Genomic DNA, 19,180 nt, shown 5'->3' with positions numbered 1-19,180 from the left:
CCTCCTGGGGGCAGGGAAAGAGCTTTTCCTCTTTTCCTCGGAGACATTTCTGGAGAGCAAAGCCCTAAAGTTAATTAACATCTGTGCTCGCAGCCTGGTGCTAAATGTGGGAATGTGGCTGTACTTAAAGGTTTCTTAAACTGCAGCATCAGTGCTGGCACACAGGTGCCTCCCGCAGCCACAGCCGGGCCAGCCTCTGGCCCTGGGGCAGCACGGGATAAATCAACATCCATAATGAAGTAATCGGCTCTTGTAAATTCCTTCACGGATCCCATTTCCGCCCTTCTGCTGGCAGCAATGACTCAATCCCTCATTCATTCCGTGCCAGCCTCTGGAGAAAACTCGAATTTCCTCAGCTGGGCTGAATGCAGAGGGGATTTGCTGGCCCTGAACCTTTGCAGGCAGCCTGGGAAGGATGCGCCGTGGCACCCAAGGAGCTGCTGTGCTCACTGTGCCTGACCCGAGAGCATAATGGCTATGGGGTCAGAGAATTCCTGCAGGATTTGGCCCATACCCTCCCATTTCCCACACCACTCAGGATTTTCCATGCCTGGGTCTACTCCTGGGTCAGGGGTCTCATCAGTCCCTCTAGAAATGTCAGCCCTCATTCTAGAGAAGATTCAGAGTGGATTGGAGAAATTTACCAGATTAAATACTAGAAAGATGGTCTCTAACATTCAGGGGAACCTGAACATTCTCCAATAATCATGTAACAGATTCGGAGGCGAAGAAGGAAAGCAAAGGCTGAAAAGCCTCCTCACCCTTACCCACAGGAAACCTTTCCTACAGTCTGGGGTCGTAGCAGCTGCACCCAGTCCCCCTTTCCACATGTTTCTGCCAGCAGTGGGGTTTCCTGCTTGGTAAAGGGCCACAGGGACACTTTTCAGTGACGAGGGGAGTGTCCATGCTGGGGTCTGACCCAGGCTGGAGGGATGTCCCTGCTGCTGGCTCTCAGCTTGGCAGGCCATTCAAAGAGGCTCTGCTGTGATGCAGGGGCTGCATTGCTGCAGGGTGGGCACTCGGCCGTGCCCACTGCACTGCAGGGGATGCAAAGCATGGCTGGTTCCACCTCAGCCACCCCAAAGGAGCTGCCCTGCAGATCCCCAGGCTGTGCTCATGGACAGGGCAGGAGGCTGTGTGTGATCCAGCTACTGATCTGTGCTCTGACCCTCATTAAATTGATTCTTCCAAGTCAAAGGGAGAGCACTGCTGTGTCAAATTTGACAGATATATGGACTGTGAGCTGTACCAATAGTTGTCACTCACTGGGCTGAATGATTTTTAGGCAGAGTTGATTTATTTGAGCTGAAGGCCTTAGAAATCTCTGCAGGAGAGGATGGGATATTTCAGGTGTGTGAGAATCAAGCCCCAGAGCTGGTCAGAGGCCAGGGTTTGAGGGCAAGGTTTCTGGTCTAGGACAAACAGCAGCATCATAGGAGAGATCGGCTCATTCTCCCCTCCCACTTGGGACAAATAGCCAGAATTCTTCAGCATTTCCAAGGAGAAATGGGTTCAGGGACAATCAAAACATTTACATTTGGTTTCATCAGATTGTTTTGATTTGCTCTTCATATGGTGATAAATTCTGTCCTGCATAAGTAAAGCAAGAAAATGAGTATTTGGAAATAAACGTCAAAGTGAAGTGCATCAACTAGATAAGGGTAAAACGAAATATTTTGTTAGCTTGCTGAAGAAAAAGAAGTTTTTGAATGAAATTATAAGGTTGAGGTAATTCATTTTGGGGTTTGACAATTTTAATTTATTTTGAGCAAAACACCTTTTTTTTTTTTCCAGTACAAATCAGTTCTATTTATTTCCATGCATTCCCAGATGAAGCCATCCTACCATTTCCCTTAAAAGGCTGTTGTGAAATCTGCCTGCTCTAAATGTGTCACAAAATGGAGACCATTTCTCAGAATTCAGTGCTTGTGGGTGACCATAATCAATATGCTTCAAGGACCTCTTCATGCCTCGCTGCTAAAAGCAGAATATTCCGATTATTGCATCCCATCTCCATGCACAGGAAGGGTTTAATTGCCCGTGGTACAGATTGGAAGTGAGAAGCCAGTGTGAGCCTTCCTGGGGCTTTGCTGCTCCTCACATCTTTTCAAGTTGCTTTGGTGTCTCTGTGGCTCCAGCTTGGTGAGATGCGGTCAGTGGGTGGGCAGGTGGACACTGCTGCCGTTTCACACCAGCACTGCCCCAGCAGCTCCCAGTTCCCAGCTTTGCACGGCCCCAGAGGGATCCTGCTGGCTGCTTGGGGCACTGTGGGTGGGGAAATAAAGGGGCATGATGGCTGGAGACCCTGGCAAAAGCCTTGTGTGTCCATCTCCACTCCAGAGAACTCCGTAACTCCGTGGTGAGGATTTGTGTGTGTGTTCCCTGAGCTGCAGTTGGAATTCGTGTGCTTGTTCCCTGACCAGGAATGGCTCCAGCCATCTGATCAGCTTTGTTCCACAGGGGAATTGCAGGTGGTGCTGGAGGCTCCCCCCTGAAGGCAGATGCCCGTGGGAGGTGTGAACCAAAACACTGGGGAGTGTGGGTGGGGGAACACCTTGTCTCCATGTGGCTGGGAGCAGGGGAGGTCACACTGGGGATTCTCCAAATGATGGAAGCTTTGTTTCTGACAGTTCCCCTCAATCAGCTCCTCTCTCCCTCCACATTTGCCACCTGTGATGCCTCCCACAGCAGAGGGTAGCCTTTAGTCTGTCATCCTCCTCCACAGCCACCCAGAGCCACCTCAGCAGTGTGGTAAAGGCAAGGAGAGGAAGCAGAGCAGCAGGGTAGAGGAGTGGGGAAAGCTTCAGGGAGTTGGGTTGGTTGTTCAGCCATACCTTAGTATTTCTGCTCTCACAGCCATAGGGGTGAAGTTCAGATGATAAATGGGTGATCTTTGTTTGGTTCTTGAAAAGCTGAAGGCAGGGAGACCTGTAACATTCAGGATGAACCATTTCCTTCCATGAGCTGGCATGTCCAGGGACTGCAGCCTTAGTCTCTCACATGACTCTGTTTCTTATGAGAAGGCTCAATGGACCCTGGTTCCTCTCTCTGGACCAACAAGATGAAAATACCTCAGTATTTCTGCTCTCACAAAAAGCCAAAGCCAAGTCCAGGTGCTGGAATTTGGTAAGGAGCATTAAAGATGTGCTGTCCAGCTCCTGGATTTTGTTTGGTTTCTTTCTGTGTATAATTCTTTCTGTGTATAATTTTGTTTGGTTTCTTTCTGTGTATAATTCTGGGATATACAATATCTGCCAGAGTATTTCTTACACTGCTGTGTAGAAAACAGAGCCTTTATGTTTTTCACCACTTCCCAAAGATGTTCTAAAGTCATTGAGGGGAGCTGGGGAAGGTCAAGTGGTTGAGTCTCAAAGGAGGCATCTACAGCAGGCAGAGAGTGTACAAAGCAGTTGGGAGAAGGAAAAAAAAAAGGCTGGGAATATCAATCCCTCATTTCTGAGGAGAGTGGTTTGCACCCACCAGGTGCCATGGGAAGTGAGCAGCCCTCAGGAGCAGAGCTCAGCAGGCCCAGGGCTGGTGACCTGAGTGCCAGATGGCCTCCCCACTTGGCCTGGAGTGTGGATTTGTGCCTGGAGAAGGGAATCAGCTTCCCTGGTAACCCTTCTGCAACTGCGCTCCTGCTGCTCTGCCCTCCCAGTGCCCAACAGGGGAGCACAGAGAAATTGTTCTTTTTTTGTAACCTGATTAGTTTCTCCCAGCTGCTTTCCACAGCCTGGTGCTCCCTTCAAATCTCATTAGGGCTGGGCTATGATTGTGTGGTGGCTTGAAAAGAACTGCAAAGGGAAAAACAAAATGAGGCAGAGAGAAGGAATATCAAGGAACTGGCAGGGCAGGAAGAGAGAGGTGGTAAGCACAGCAAGGGGGCATGAGAGACAACATGAAACAGATTCCTTGAAAGAGCTGGTGAAGTACAGTACACTTTCCCATCTCCTCCTTCACCTGGGGCCGGGAAAGAATGGGGTCAGCAGTGAGGATCGCTGCAGAGGGTACAAACTGATCCCCTTTTGTGAAAACAGATTTTTTTCAGGTGGTTTGAATGTCCTTTTTTTACCTTGATGGTGAGAATGAGACAGCGATTTTTACAGGTGTACAGGTGGTTTTTCTCCTGGCCAGTGCAGGCATTTCCATAGCATGGGTGGCATCCCAGGGACTTGGGGTGCACTGACCTTTCTCAGGCCAGGCCTGGGCTCCGCTGGATCCTCCACCCTCTGAACGTGCTGCCAGCAGAGGTGGTTTGCCAGAGCTCAGTGTGTTGGAGAAGATGAAACAGGAAAGCCTTATAAATATGATGGCCTGGCAAAAGATTTTGAGAATATGGAAACTATAAGCGAGATTGAAATGAAAGCAAGCTTTGAGATCCCTCAGTTACTGAACAACTGGAAAACAATGGCGTGGCCAGCTGAAGGTAATCCCCTTTTAATGGAACAACACCCTCTGCTTGCAGACAGGCCCAAGGGTCAGAGCAGACCCTGCCAGCTTGGCAGAAGGGGCCCAAAGAGGAGATTTTAGGGTTTAAAATGTATCACAGTATGGTAATGTAACGATTCTTATAGACTGTATGGAAATGCTGTAGGATTTGTATCTTGTACTAGATTGGTTAGTGAGAATCAGAATATTCAACACAGAAGAAGATTTATTGTATTGTGATGAGAACTTCACACTCTTACCTCTTGTCTCTTAGCTCTTGCCTTTTACGCTCTTACCCCTTTTACCCTTTTACTCTTTCACCCTCTCATCCTCTCCCCCTCTCTTCTCTCTTTGCTGCTCTGAGCTGTGTTTGGCAGCTCCCAGCAGGGCCCTGCCCCCAGGCCCTTTGCAATAAACCCCAAATCCCAGCAGGGCCCTGCACCCAGGCCCTTTGCAATAAACCCCAAGTTCCAGCCCTGGCTGCAGAGATCTCTCGTCTCCGTCCATCCTGACCGTGCTACCCCCATCAATCCCACACCAGTGTTTGTTGGGAGTGAGTGAGTGTTTCTCACAGAGCAGGGCTTCAGCAGCTGCTCCCCACTCCTGGGCAGTTCTGCACTGCCCATCCCAGAGTTTCATTTTAGTCACAGTGGGTGGCATGGGAATGGGAAATGCAATTAAGGAAATTCCAGCTTCTCATCTGAATCTTGTCAAGCTGTTCTGGGGGAGCAGTCCTGGGGAGTTAATTGTATGCAGTGAGAAGTTTTGTGTTCCAGCCCTTCCCAAGGAAATTTCCTTTTGCCTCCTCAAACACCCCATAAGCCAGAAGGACAGATGAACAACAGCACCTGCCCAAAGTGTAAAATATTCTCCTCCAATTATCCTATGTTATCTCTGCGTCTCTGCCCTCACATCTTCCATCCTCCCCTCTTCTCTTTCCCCACCTGCTTTCTCCTTTTGCACAAAGTTCCTTTAACATTGTAGGGAGTAGTTAAGCTTTTAGCAGTGAGGTGTGACATGAAGACAAGACTTTGCACAAACCTGGCTTTGCCCAGGTACTTTCCAGAGATTGTGGAAACTGGGCTGCATGTTTATTTGCATCAGAATTTCCACGTGACTTTGCACCCAGAGCAGGTCCTCTCCTGAGTGTGGAGGAAAAAAAATCAAGCTAAAAGGAGGTGGCTCCTTCCCTGAGGTACTTTGCATAATATTTCAGTGTTCAGTACCTTCCCCTTTAATCATTTCTGCCCCACCTGCATAGAGCATCCCGTGTCCACATCTCTGCCTTTTCAGAAATAACCTCATCAGGGGCAGTGCAGACAGACTTGTGCTTCTGCAGAGCAGAGCCTGGCTGATGTCATGTCTGGCCTCAAGGACTTTCCTCAGTCCTCTGGGTGATGGCTGCTAACAGATGCTAAAACACACACACGTGCAGGTCTTGTGCCCCTGGGGCTCACAGGGAGAGCCCATGGAAGGAGGAATGGGCACTCTGGGGCTGCCTGGGAGGAGATAACATCACTGCAGGGCAGGAGGGAACATCTCTGAAGAAAGGATTTGGGGTGGTTGGCTGTCAGGAGGGTAAAACCTGCCTTTTAGATGTCCCCACCTGCACATCCATGGCAGCAGGAAGGAGCAGAGGTGCAGGGAGCAGGCAGATGGGGCTCTCAGGAGGCAGCACAGGTTTGAAAGCCCTGTCCAGTTCCCATCTGCCAGCTCCAGGGGTGAGCAAGCCGTGACTGGGGGAGTTTGCAATTGACAGAGCAGCATTTATAGCATGACTTGTTTGACAGCTCCTGGCACGAGCACAGGACATGGAGATGGTTTTTAATAGCACGTTTGTATTAAAAAAAGAACTCTGTTTCATCTGAGATTCCCTGGACAGAGGCAAAAGACATTCAGGCAAGGACAGCACTGCTGGTGCTGCTGCAGAAGTGAAACAGATGGGAAGTTCAGTGTGTCACCTTGAAAGCACAGATCATCACAGCTCTGCTCCTGCTGTCCTTGAGAGCTCCCCCAGCCACTCCAGCACCATGTCCAGAAATCTCTCTGGGGTCTGATGTCAGGGGAAGAGGACCTTGGAGGTAGAATTAAATTTATATTCACATTATTCTGGTCGTTGTGTTGGAGAGACAGATCTCACCCAGAGCAGGGCCATGGAGGTGGCCACAAGTGAGGTGTCCCACACTGCTAATGGGAGAGCTGGGAGAAGCCTGTCACTGCCCAGGCAGTCCCTGCAGTGCTCAGTGTTGGAAACAGCACGTGCTGTTGGTGCCTGTCCCCTCTGCTGGCTGCCCACACATGTCATGCCCAGCAGCACATCCCTGCCCACCAGTTGGGGGGACAACAAGGGGTGCATTCAGATATCAAGATTATTCTAAACTACAGTGTCTTGGTTGGGAAAGGCAGGAATCAGCTAAGGAAGGCAGGACCCTCCCCTGAAATGGAGAATGTAAACCCCCCTACCCCTCCCAATTACTATAAAGTTTAAATTAAGGGGCTCTCAGGTAAAAATATGGGAGCAGGAAATAACAGTTCTTTAATAGGGAAAAGGAAAAAAAAAAGGATAAAATAAACAATGCAGTACACTAGAACAACACTGCCAGAGTCAGAACCCAGCCTGACACCCTGTGGGTCAGGGTGCTGGCAGCAGTCCCATTGGAATTGTGGCTCAGCCCTCCTGCAGTGTCAGGGGTGGTTCTGCTGGAGCAGGGATCCTGTAGAGAAGGATGGATTCTTCCTCTGAAGATCCAGTGGGAGGAGAGGCAGCTGCTGTTCCTCTGGGGAATCCAGTGGAGAAGCCGTGCTGGTGTCTCAAAACCTCTGGATTATATCTGGGTAGGAATGCTTGGCTCCTCCCTCTGGGCTCACATCTCCCAGTGGGATGCTGTAGTTCTTATCAGCCATGCAGGGACATTCAATAGCTGTTATCAGCAGATGTCCCCTCCCAAGGGAGGAGTGATTGTGGTCACTCAAAGAGAGAGATAAGGCAAACCGCTCACTTGACAAAGATAATCTGCCATGGTAGATGGTAATTGAAAACATCTTGCATTGCAATCTTCAGCATACAGTTATATTATTTAGGTTGTTTATTTACTCTTGAAGGCATCTCCAGACTTTTTACTATTGTAGAATGTGTTCCCTGGGATGTGGAGACACATGTGTGGTGCAAGCCAGGATTTGTCTGAGATGTTTGCAGGCTGGAAAAGTGTTTGGGGCGTCCTGGAGAGGAAAATGCTCACCTGGGCAGGGCTGGACATGGTGAGCACAGAGTGTCCTACCAGCCCTTGAAAAAAACTCACCCCATTCCTGGGTGTCCTCTAAGAAAGAACTTCTGAGACTTCCCTGAATTTCAGCATCCCTGAGATGCCTGTGACATTTGCTTTGCTTGGCTGTGTGATTGGCAGCATGGCCACATCACGCCCACGTCAGAGCACCTGAAATGCTGTCCCTGCTTTATTGGACTGCAGCGAGGGTTTTGCTCGGAGGTGAAGAGGGAAGGGAGCTCTGTGAGTAAAAACAAATATCAGAACAATTAAAGCTAGAAAGTGACTGTCTAGGAGATTAATCTCTCAGCCCCACTGTTATTTAGGTTTTTTCACAGAGTATTCTGAGTTGGAAGAGACTAAACTATCTCTCCAGCAGAGGAAAATTGAGGAAGGTGTTTCCAGGTCTCTGAGCCCTCTGTTCAGAGCTTTTCTTGTTGCTGTTGAATACAAGTGAAGTTGCAAAAACCACATTTAAAACTTCATTTTATCCTAATTTAGGAGGCCATCCACTTAAATGGACATGTTCATCTTATGGCTTTGCTCCTCTCTTTGGCATTTAGCAGAAAGCTGAGCTCTTAATACGGAAAAAGCAACTCATAAATGGAGCAGAGGAACCACAGGGTCCCAGCCCCTCTGGTTCCCACTAATTGCACTCTTGAGAGGGGTCAGCTGAACTGAACACACAAACTTGATAAAAGCCACTTGGAAAGGATGCTTTGGCAGAGCCCAGCTGTGTTTGTTTGGTATGTAAGGTAACCTGAAAACACACGCTGTTCACTTCAAATCTTCTCCTGCAAACCCTGTGAGTTTAAGCTGTTGTTCTGAAACTCAGCAGCCCTAAATTACATTTGCTCTGAACCCGGTGTGGAACTTGGTCCAGAGCAGAGTTCCTAAAGCCAGATCTTCCTGGGAATGTGGGCTGATTCCCCATCTGTGAGGGCAGAGCAGCAGAGACAGCCCAAGGAGCAGAGATAACCCAAGGAGCAGAGATAACCCAAGGAACAAGCCTCAGGGTAGCACACAAGGCCAGCTCCCAGCTCCTCTGTGCTGGGGACAGGCTGATTTCTGAACAAGTCTCTTTTCTTTTGGATTGAAAATGTTTGGGGTTTTCTTAGAAATTACTTTTCACACAGCAAGGCCATCGCTTTTGAAAACTGAAAGGCTTTGAAAGCACAATAAAAATCTTTTTGTTGTTATTTTTTTTCTTCCAATATGAAATACCCCCATCAGCTCCCCATCCTTTTATTTCTCACAAATGTTCTTTTACCCAACGCCATTCTTTCCATTGAATGTTTTCAGGTCATGCCATTCTCTGGAACTGTGTTTCCACCAGCATCTGTGCTGCCCACATGAGGAAAACCAGGGCTGATGGGGGGGTGTGCAGCAGTGCCAGGTGATGACAGTGCCCCAGGGCCAGCAAGGCTGGGCTGGAGCACACTCAGCCAGCAGAGGACACGCTGCAGGGCATCCCTTAGCACAGAATAAACTCATGTGACAGCATTTAGGGTAGGCAGCCCTCTGGGTTTGCCTCATGGGGAGTTGGGTTTATTATTCCATGACTGAAATTTGATGTAATATTGCATGCGTGCCAACATGTGTGTGTGCTACCCCACGTGTGTGATCCAAATGGTGTGGCCAAACTGTTAAAGCAATTCCTCCTTCCTTCGTTAGCTCCTTCTGTTAAAGCCACTAAAAATGCCTGTGCCTTCACAGAGGAGCTAACAACCTCCATGTGCTGCACAGCAGATGGTGCAGTAATGGTGGGGGCGTATTTTACAATAACCCTTTTCCACATGGGGAAATCGAGGCATTGAGAAGTCTCTTTCTGATGGCTGAGTGTCAGGGGCAGAGAAAAACTACAGGGGCAGAGAAAAACTACAGTGCCCTGAGTTTTAGGGGCTGAGCTCATCCTGCCAAACTCCAGCTACTCAGCTTTGATCAGTGGACTCTCCCAAGGTCATGAAGAGTTTATTCTTAATATATTATTAAGAGCAATTTCCATAACACAACCTGGACTGCTTCACGTTGAGATCCCCCTCCAGCAGTCCCTAAAAGCTGTAGGAACCCCATGGGCAAGCACCTCCTGTCTTTATCACCTTGGCAGATGCCTGCAGCTAAGTGGGATCAAAATAACACCCAAAGAGGGGTCTGAGCATCATCCCACAGCTGATCAGTGCAGAACTCCAGCCATGCAAGGCTCCTCAGCATCACTGGGGGTTCCTGGTGGGAATGGGTGCTGAATTCTTCAGGAGCTGTTGTGGTTTAGCCCCGGTGGGGACACACAGTGCTCACTCACTCAACAGCACAGGGGAGGAAGTTGGAAGGGTAAAAGTCGTCCCAAAGGCCACAGCACTTTTGTATAAATCTTGCCTCAGATAATTCTGTAAGAAAATACATTTGTAAATGCCAAAAACTCCCAATGGGCTCCCTACAGGGAGGCAAGGGAGCCAGCTCAGCTCCCAAGTTCTGCCTCGTGAGTAGCTGTGCTAATAATAGCCACTGAAATGAGATCAAACCACAGGACAGTGACAATAACAGCTCAGATGCTTCACAAGAGCTGAATGACTTGTGCACCACACCTTTTGCAAAGGCTGGCTATGAATGGCACAGGAGGAGCTCTTTAATGCTGATCCCTCCTGAAAATCTGGGCTTGGGAACAAATGCTAAGCCCCTGGGATAGCTGACCCTCCACTCTTGCAGAGTGTTAGCATTGATTATCCCAGACTTGAATGCTGAACTTTAAGGCAGGACACAACTGAGCAGCCAGCCCAGAAGTGAGATGTCACCAGTGCCTCCAGTTGGGAGTTAAAACACTGATAGTGACATCAAACATTAATTTATCTCTGCAGTTTTGGTTGCTTTCTCCTACACCAGAGATATTACTTAGGAGGAGCTATGTAAACTCACATGAACTCAAACAGGGCGTGCAGTGATGGGGGAGAATATGTCAAATATTGTGCTATTTTGGCCCCAACGCTGCACCAATGCTGCTTTTATTTCACATTTTTACATGTCTCCATCACCACATACCCTATACCTGAGCAGTACCCAGTGTGATCCTGTGGCCACATTTCTCTTCACAGAGAAAAGCAAGGCACAACTTCCCAAGGATTTTCTGGGAATCACAGCAAGGAACCTCAGAGAAAGAAAAAAACAATTCTTATCTCAGTTGCTGCTCCTGTATTTGTGCCAAAGTAGAATGCAATATGGAGACTGTTTACCAAGAATGATGGTGTTTTGTTTCCTTGGCCTGTCAGGGCCAGGTGTGTGTGCACACTGTGGGTCAGCGGACAGTGACAGAATTCTGGGCAGTTGAATTTAGTTGGGTGCTTGTGCAGATTCAGTGTAATAGTGTATAGAATAATACAGTATAATAAAGTAATTAATTAGCCTTCTGATATCAGTGGAGTTCGATGCATCATTCTCCCCTCGCTGGGGTTGCCCTGCATTTCCTATAAGATCCAGCAGATTCAGGTGCTGGGATGGGCATTTCCTGTAAGATCCATCACATTCAGGTGCTGGGATGGGCATTTCATGTAAGATCCAGCAGATTCGGGTGCTGGGATGGGCATTTCCTGTAAGATCCAGCCGATTCAGGTGCTGGGATGGGCATTTCCTATAAGATCCAGCAGATTCAGGTGCTGGGATGGGCTCTCCCATCCCCTGGCTCTGGGCCGTGGCCCTGCCTGTGCACTTCCCTCTGAGAGCTGCTGTCCTTAACTCTGTGTCTGCTTTGAGTGAACTGTGGAGGCAAAGCCACCCTCTGAACGTGCTGCACCTGTCCCCATTCTCCCCCCTTGGACATCCTTTGGGACCCTGTCCCTGTCCCCTTTGCTCGTCCCCTAACCAGGGTGAAGCATCAGCCCAGAGAGCGACTCGGGGATGGCAAAATCTCTTCCCTCACCATGTCATTCCTGTGCTGGGGACATGCTGGGGACCCATCACTCCTCTCTGCTGGCTGCCAGGGGAGGAGGATGGAGCTGTCCCCCGCAGGACACGCTGTCCCAGGCAGTGCTGCAGCCACTCCAGCAGCACGGCTGGAGGAGCCGCCTCTGAACCGGCAGCCAGGGGAGGATGTGCTGCAGTCATAAAAATTCCACCGAGAGAAATCAATAGAGGGAGGAGGAGAGTGAGAGGGAGGGATGGCAAAGTCAGACTTTCTTCATCTCTGCACACAAAAGAGCGGGAGGCACTGGGGGTCGTGCGGGTTCAGCAGCAGTGACAGGGACCAAAAGTCACCTCAGGAGCAGGTGACTGACTGCAGCATGCACTGGTGGGACTGGATCTGGATCTGGGTCTGCTTCAGACAGCTGCTGAGTGCCAGACTTGTTCCTGCATGGCATTAATTAGCACCTTCTCAGGCAGGCTGAAAAGGAGTTTAAGGAGCAAACTGAGCTGCAGCAGCGAGCAGCAGAGTGGTGGGCTAATGGTGTGGGCTACTGCCAGTCCAACCCAGGCAGGAGCTGCCTCTCAGATCTGCCAGTTATCCAAAGCTAGGACACACTCTCTCATCAAAAGTGGAGTCCTTATTATAGTGGAAAATCTCTTTTCAGTGAAAGACTCAGGATAGGATTTTTAACTGGTTTCACTCAGAGCTTGGACCATGCAGCCCCAGCTTTCTTTTCTAATCTCCAGCAAGGGGTATCCACCCAAGGACCCAGAGTGCTCTGAGTTTTCAGATAAACCCTTTTCAGTCCTGTAGCAAGGGGTGGATTACCACTAGATTTATTTACATTTTTTTTAATTTTTACATTTTTATAAACTTTTTTTTTAGCACAGCACCACCATTTTTCTCTGTACAAATGAGGTGTGTGGAACAGGGCTGGGCTGTACCCCAGTAAATAACAAAAAGAGCTGTCTGCTTGCCTTCCCTGCTCAGCTGGGGAGCAGCTTTCCCTGCCTGTGATTGAAAAGGGGAGCTGAACTTAAGGCTGAATTCAGCCAATGTCCACACTGACCCTTCATGCCTGTGCTTAAAATGAGTATTGAGCTGTCTGCCAAGAGGAAGCTCAGGTCTTGTTTGTATGGTCCTGGTTTTCCAGGAGAGGGCCAGGCTCAGCCCAGCAGTGAACACAGAGTCTTTGGCTCTTCCTAAGTCATGGTATAGCAATGCTGTGAGGGCTAATGAATTACTTTATTATACTTTATTATCCTATACATCTAAAAGTGTATCTGCCAAGCACTCAACCCTGCACACACTGCACTGAGTCTGGTGACTGTCCCCCAACAGTCCCAACACAAACACACACACACACACACACACACACCTGGCCCTGACAGGCCAAGGAAACAAAACACCATCACTCTGGTAAACAATCTCCACATTGCATTCTGCTTTGGCACAAACACAGGCACAGCAAATGATAAGAATTCTGTTTTCTTTCTCTGAGGTTCAGAGAATGTGAATCCCAGAAATATTCTTGGGAAGAATTGTGCCTTGCTTTTCTCTGTGAACAAAAATGTGGGGCTACACCATGGATGTCCTGGCTGTGAGCTACTGGTGAGCCTGGAAAGGCGTCAGAGGCCACCAGCACCTGCTCCCAGACTGGGAAAATCAATGTTCTGCCTGCAGAGCAGAGGAGCAGGCTCTGCTTGGCCTGAATCCCTCTCAGAACATCCCATTCTCCCCTGTCCTCCCCAGGAATACACCATTGACATCTTCTTTGCCCAGACGTGGTACGACCGGCGCCTGCGGTTCAACAGCACGCTCAAGGCTCTGACCCTGAACACCAACATGGTGAGCCGCATCTGGATCCCTGACACCTTCTTCAGGAACTCCAAACGGGCTGATTCCCACTGGATAACCACTCCCAATCAGCTCCTCCGCATCTGGAATGATGGAAAAGTGCTCTACACTCTCAGGTACATCCAGCAGCCTCTGGTCTGATGACAAAGAGATGGTCAAGTGGTTCCCTAAACTAAAATACTTCAAAATGTTGACTTGGTCAGTCCAGCTGTTTTATTCTGTTAATAGATGTTTGATAGATAAATAAAAAGATAATTTGGCTCTTTGTTCCCATAACTTCTCACTTTCATAAACGGATCTGAAAAGTTGACTAAACAGAAGGGCTTTTTGAAGGTGGAATTTACATGTTTTTCCTCACCTTGAAAATATCCAAACATGTATTTTTGGTTTGGAATGTTCCTGCAAACAGGCTGATCTTCAGCAAATTAGCTCTCAAGGAAGTGAGAATGCCTCTGTCACATTTAGGTGCTGGAACCAAACCATCTTCACCAGCTCAAAATCTCTTTCTCTCTCTCCCCCTGTCTCAGGCTGACAATCGAGGCTGAATGTCTGCTCCAGCTGCAGAATTTCCCAATGGACACTCACTCCTGCCCTTTGGTTTTTTCCAGTTGTGAGTATACGTATTTCAAAGATAGCTTTAGAAGGCAAGCAGAAACCTCAGTGGAGGTTTCTTTTCTGGGGAAGCCACCCTCCCTTTAAGCTACATTTTTTCACCTAATTTCTATGGCATCCTTCTTGAGCCATTACCCTTCATGGCCTGAAGCATCCTTCTACTCCTGGGCTGGCAGAGATCATCAGGGACAGATTGACAACATTTCTGAATTTCTCCTTAATTTGGGTGGATGGTTGGAGGAGATTATTTCACTGACCTTCTGGTCACTCCAGACAGAACATGGATGTATTTTGGTGGGCAAATGGCACCATCCTGCCTTGCATCTTCTCCCGCTCCCTGAGTGAGGTCTGGAAACGTTCTGCTCCAAAGGAGGGTTACTCAGACCTCTCCTCTCAGTCACTACTCATCCAGACTCTTCAGCAGAGAAGGCTTCTGATGTTAATTTTGCAGGGAGCCTTTCTGCACCAAAAGATCCCTGTCCTCCTCGTGCGTGGGTGTGAAATGTGATTTAATCATCTGAGCTCGGGTTCTCCTGCTTCCCCTGCCACTGAAGAGATGCAACTCAGAGCTCTGAGGTGCTTCAGAGGGAGGCAGCATGCTGAGGAGATCTCATCCCTTCATCTCCCACCACCCCTCATCTTTGCTAATTAGTGCTGCATGCTGTACATGCTTGATAATTAGAAACACACTGTTAGTGAGCTGCCAAGCTCTTACTCCATCCTCCTCCCAGGGACTTTCTCCCAGGTCCCAGCTTCACTGCAGGAATGCTTCTTTATCAAGAAAGCCAGAGGCAGGAGAAGCTGTGCTGCAGCCTGCAGGGCCAGGTTTTCTTCTCCATGGAGAGTGCATCCCTTCTTTTCCATAGATCAGCTCCCAGGGAGCACACAGAGCAGCCAGAGCCATGCTGGCAGCTTTGTATTCCTGGTGTACTCATGGCTGGGATGGCACTCATGAGGTGCCAGCTGCCCCAGGGAGATAAAACCCTTAAAGATTTCAGGCTGGTGTAGTCACAGAATCGCAGAAGAGTCAGGGCTGGAAGGGGCCTTTGGAGATCTTCTGGAACAGCCTCACTGGCAGGCAGCATCACCTAGAGGTTACACAGGAATGCAGCCAGGTGGGGATTGAATCCCGAGTTTTGACTCCAGAATCGTGGGAGGGACACTCCACAACCTCCCTGAGCACACTGTTCCATTGCTCTGCCACCCTCAATCGAGTTCTTCCTCAAACCAGCAGAGTCCTCTTGGACCAACCCACATCCAGTGCAGTCCTTAGAAAGGCTGTGTTTCTGGCAGTGCCCTGTTTCTGGCAGTGCCTTCCCCATCCCCAGGATCTGAAGCAGCCCATGAGGGGAGGTTCAGTCCCTACTCCCATTCCATGTGGGAATGCCTCAGGGTTTTAAACAAAAGGCATCAGAAACACCTGCTGAAGGGTGTTTGCAGAGCAGTTCTGGTGAGATGCCCGTGTTTCTGCATTCAGGGTGGTACCCAGGGTGGGGATGGGTGGCATTGTGTTGTCTGATGGCTTTTCCCAGATGGATACCCTCGGGAGGAGATCGTCTATCGCTGGAGGCGCTACTCCATCGAGGTGTCCGACCAGCGCACATGGAGGCTCTACCAGTTCGACTTCACAGGGCTGAGGAACACCTCAGAAGTCCTCAGGACTGGGGCAGGTGAGCCAAGGGGAGGCAGCCCATGGAGCACCACTGTGCTGGGCTTTGGTGGGAGGCAAAGCAGTGGGAAAGGGAGGTTACAACAGCATGGTCAGAGGAAAAACCTAGAAATGAAAAGATGGAGCTTGGCCTGAGGGAGCAAAGTGATGGGGATGAAGGGTGCAAGGAGAAACCAGAACCACTGACATCTGTGAACTGTGGGGTGACAATGCTGGTGTGAATGAAGCTATCCCTAACTGAAGGGTCAGGAGGGAGAGGAGAGGGAGCTTAAATCCCTTCTTGTTGCAGAGTGTGCATGCTATGTAATCTCTGGGTGATGCTTACGATTGGAACAGTGCTGGAGAAATCAAAACTTGCAGCCTCAATCTATCCTTCTGTGAACTCGTGTCAGGCTGATGAACACCTGAACTGTGCTTTAAGAGACAGGGACAAGGCTGCATGTGTGAAGAAACTAAATAATGTGTATCTAAATTATGGAAGCCCTTCAGCTCTTCCTCCTCCTCCTCCTCATAATAGCTCACATCCCCATTCCTTCCCACAGACAACTGAGGGAAGCCTCTGGATTGCTGAAGGTGGGCTGAGCTCATACTTTTCAGCCCTCTGAAGCAGCCAGGAGCTTCTCCCACTCTGCAGGAAGCTGCTGCTCTCAACAGTGGCAGCCAGGGTAGAAAGGCAGCACAGACTGGGACAAGAAGTGAAAGTGTCTTGAATGCACCAGTGGCCCTCTGATGTTTGTAATTCTCTTTTTTTTGGTAATTGCTTGCAAGCTCCATCTTAACCCCAGAGCTGTCAGGTGGCTTTTTTCCAATGCTCACTGTGAGAAAAAAGGAAGAGCCACCACTGTAAGTTGCCAAATGAGCAATTAGGATGTGCAGCACCACATGCCTTTTCCAGAGGCAGGAGCAGAGTCTCAGTGGAAGTGATTGAAGGACACCTCCTTTGTCACAGCTCAGGTAGATCGTTAGCAAGCCAGGCCATGCAGCCTGTTACAGCCAAAGAGCTTCTATAGAAAAGAAACCCTTGCAGCAATCAGCTGAAGATAAATGCTCTCTGCAGCTCCTTCCCTGAAATTTTCCAAGACTGTGTGCTTTTCACTGTCCTTAGCCAGGCCAGTATGAATGCAGCCTCGTGGCCATATGGACAGCCAGGCAAACAGCCAGTTGGGCAACCACAAAGTCAGCTCCTAAATTAGTCACAAAGGCAGCTACAGAGCCAGCCGTGTAGCCACAGAATCCACTGCCAACAAAACCAGAGAGTCACCAAACCTGCTCAGCCAGCCACGTGAAGTTAACAGTCTGGGCAGCTACAAAACCAGATGGACAGACACTTAAAGCAACAAAAATCCTCATCAGAAACTCCTAAATTCTGAAACTTTGCTGATTGCTCTGCTCTAGGAAGCCTCGTGTTGTGATGCCAATGTCTGTTGCTTTTTCCTAGGGGAGTACATGGTGATGACAGTTTCTTTTGACCTAAGCAGACGTATGGGTTACTTTGCCATTCAGACCTACATTCCCTGCATCCTGACTGTTGTTCTTTCCTGGGTTTCCTTCTGGATCAAGAGAGACTCTACGCCAGCCAGGACATCTCTGGGTAAGAGACAGGATGATGCATGTCTGATGCTTGTCAAACCCTGCCAGGCAAGCAGACTGCCAGTGTTGGACTACAAAGCCTCCCGAAGCACTTTGCCATTTTCTGGCATTTTTGAGCTTACCAGAGAATATTTCACTCCTTCAGCTTCCTGTGTGTAACATTCCACAGCTCAACCAAATCTCCAGCTGTGCTGGTTTGGGCTGCTGGATTACCTCAGGAGAGCACCTCACTCTTCTCTTATGGCTTCATCTGAAACCCAAGCACAGCCTTTTCTGTGGGAGATCTAGGACTTTTGAACAATTGATTAATATTATTAAGTAGGAGCTGTTTATTGTTTACATTATACATATATTTTTAGATTTTATAAACTACTAAGCACACACTTTTTGATTGGTGCTTTTGTCTTGTTCACTCATTTTCTGTTTGTATTTCCTGGAGTGTATGATTGGCTACAGTCTAGGTGTTTTAGTATTCTGTTATCTAGCTCTTGTGGTCTTGCTATTTGGTGTCTCAGCCTCTTCTTTCTTAATTTAGCACAATTTTTGTTCTAATAGTCTTGACGAATTCTTGAGGTTTTGATACCAGAAGTAGGTTAGCTGGTGCCTAACCCTTGCAAATACATTGCAACACTTTTCCAAGCTGACAATGGGAAATTCTCATGCACCGAAAGGTGGAGAAAGGGGCTGAGCTGTGGCATTGCAGTGCTGCCCAAAGGGCTCCTGTCACATGCACATTTTCCACAATTCCTCACAACTTCTCAAGGCTTCTGTGCAGGGCTGCTGACAGGAAGGTTGTAGGGTTAATGGGCAAAGTTGCTTGGCTGCACCCACAGGGCCCCAGGCTCTGGCAGGAGCTGGGAGCCCAGTAGGTAAAACCTTTTTCTGTCAGTCACCCCACAGGACCCAGGGAGTGACAGCAGCTCTGCCTATTGTTGAGATTTTCTCAGCAAACTGCAGTGTCTCCTTGAGGCAGGAGAAATGTTTCTGTTGATTGAATGCAGCTCTGATGGGTGTTGGGGACATCTTTGCAGTGTTCAGTAGGTTTTGGCTGTATCTGCATTTTGCAGCAAGCTGTGATTCCCAGTGCTGTCCTTCCTATCAGCCCTGCTGACTTTGCCTTTAATTGGAGGCAGCATTCCCAGCCCTGCCTGCAGGTCCCTGTGGGGATGGAGGGGAGAGGAGGGGCCATCAGCTATTCAGAGCCCATCCATGATGGCCATGTCTCCCCACCTCCCTCTCAAAATTAATTACTTTGGTGCTCCTGGAGGGAGGAGGAGGAGGAGGGTGTCATTCCCAATGAAGGTGAGGGTGTGCTGTAGTCTGTGGCTGGTAAAGGAGTGAACAGCAAGAAGAAAATGTGCACGGCTCTAGTGACTGTCTCAAAAAACAAAGGCAGGTTTCCCCAGGAGAGGGGCCCCCCTCTATGGGAAAGGACTAGAGCCCATGAAGAATAATGTATTCTCTCCACAGCCCCTCTTGTGCTTTACACAAATCATCCCCAGCACATTTTGAGCCTGCCAGCCTACATCAGGGAGATGTGAACTGGACCAGTTCCACTGGCACTGCAAAAACGTGGGAAGTCACATCACATCTGCTATTGCAAGTACAGCAGGAAAACATGAAAATCTTTTGCCATGCTCACCCCCAGTGTCAGGATCTTTATCTTGTCACAGTGACCCCAAGAAGAGTTGGAAAGTCTCTTTTCCCAGCCCAGTGCTTGAAGAAGGAGTCAGGGCTCTTCATTTCTTGGTCTCAAGGCTGTTTATTGTATCTTATCTATAAAATTCTTTCTTCTGCCCTGCTGAGGTCCATCCAGCAGGACAGTTCCAGGCACTCTGCCTGCTCCCAGGGCAGTGTTATGTCTTTATA

The 19,180-nt window shown here is 48.9% G+C and overlaps 1 protein-coding gene across 1 annotated transcript in view; it reads left to right on the top strand.

Moving 5' to 3' along the window:
* Positions 1-19,180, top strand: part of LOC131088384 (gamma-aminobutyric acid receptor subunit gamma-4) — a 43,061-nt gene that overhangs the window by 15,011 nt on the left and 8,870 nt on the right. Inside the window, exons 4-7 of the mRNA XM_058032402.1 lie at positions 13,336-13,556; positions 13,968-14,050; positions 15,585-15,722; positions 17,160-17,312. Coding sequence (XP_057888385.1) covers positions 13,336-13,556; positions 13,968-14,050; positions 15,585-15,722; positions 17,160-17,312 — 595 coding nt within the window. The remainder of the gene's footprint in view (positions 1-13,335; positions 13,557-13,967; positions 14,051-15,584; positions 15,723-17,159; positions 17,313-19,180) is intronic.

The sequence above is a fragment of the Melospiza georgiana genome, chromosome 12, assembly GCF_028018845.1.
Source record: "Melospiza georgiana isolate bMelGeo1 chromosome 12, bMelGeo1.pri, whole genome shotgun sequence".
In the NCBI taxonomy this organism is placed as follows: Eukaryota; Metazoa; Chordata; class Aves; order Passeriformes; family Passerellidae; genus Melospiza; species Melospiza georgiana.
The sequence above is the reverse complement of the archived record's forward strand: the minus strand, read 5'-3'. Positions and strand labels throughout refer to the sequence as shown.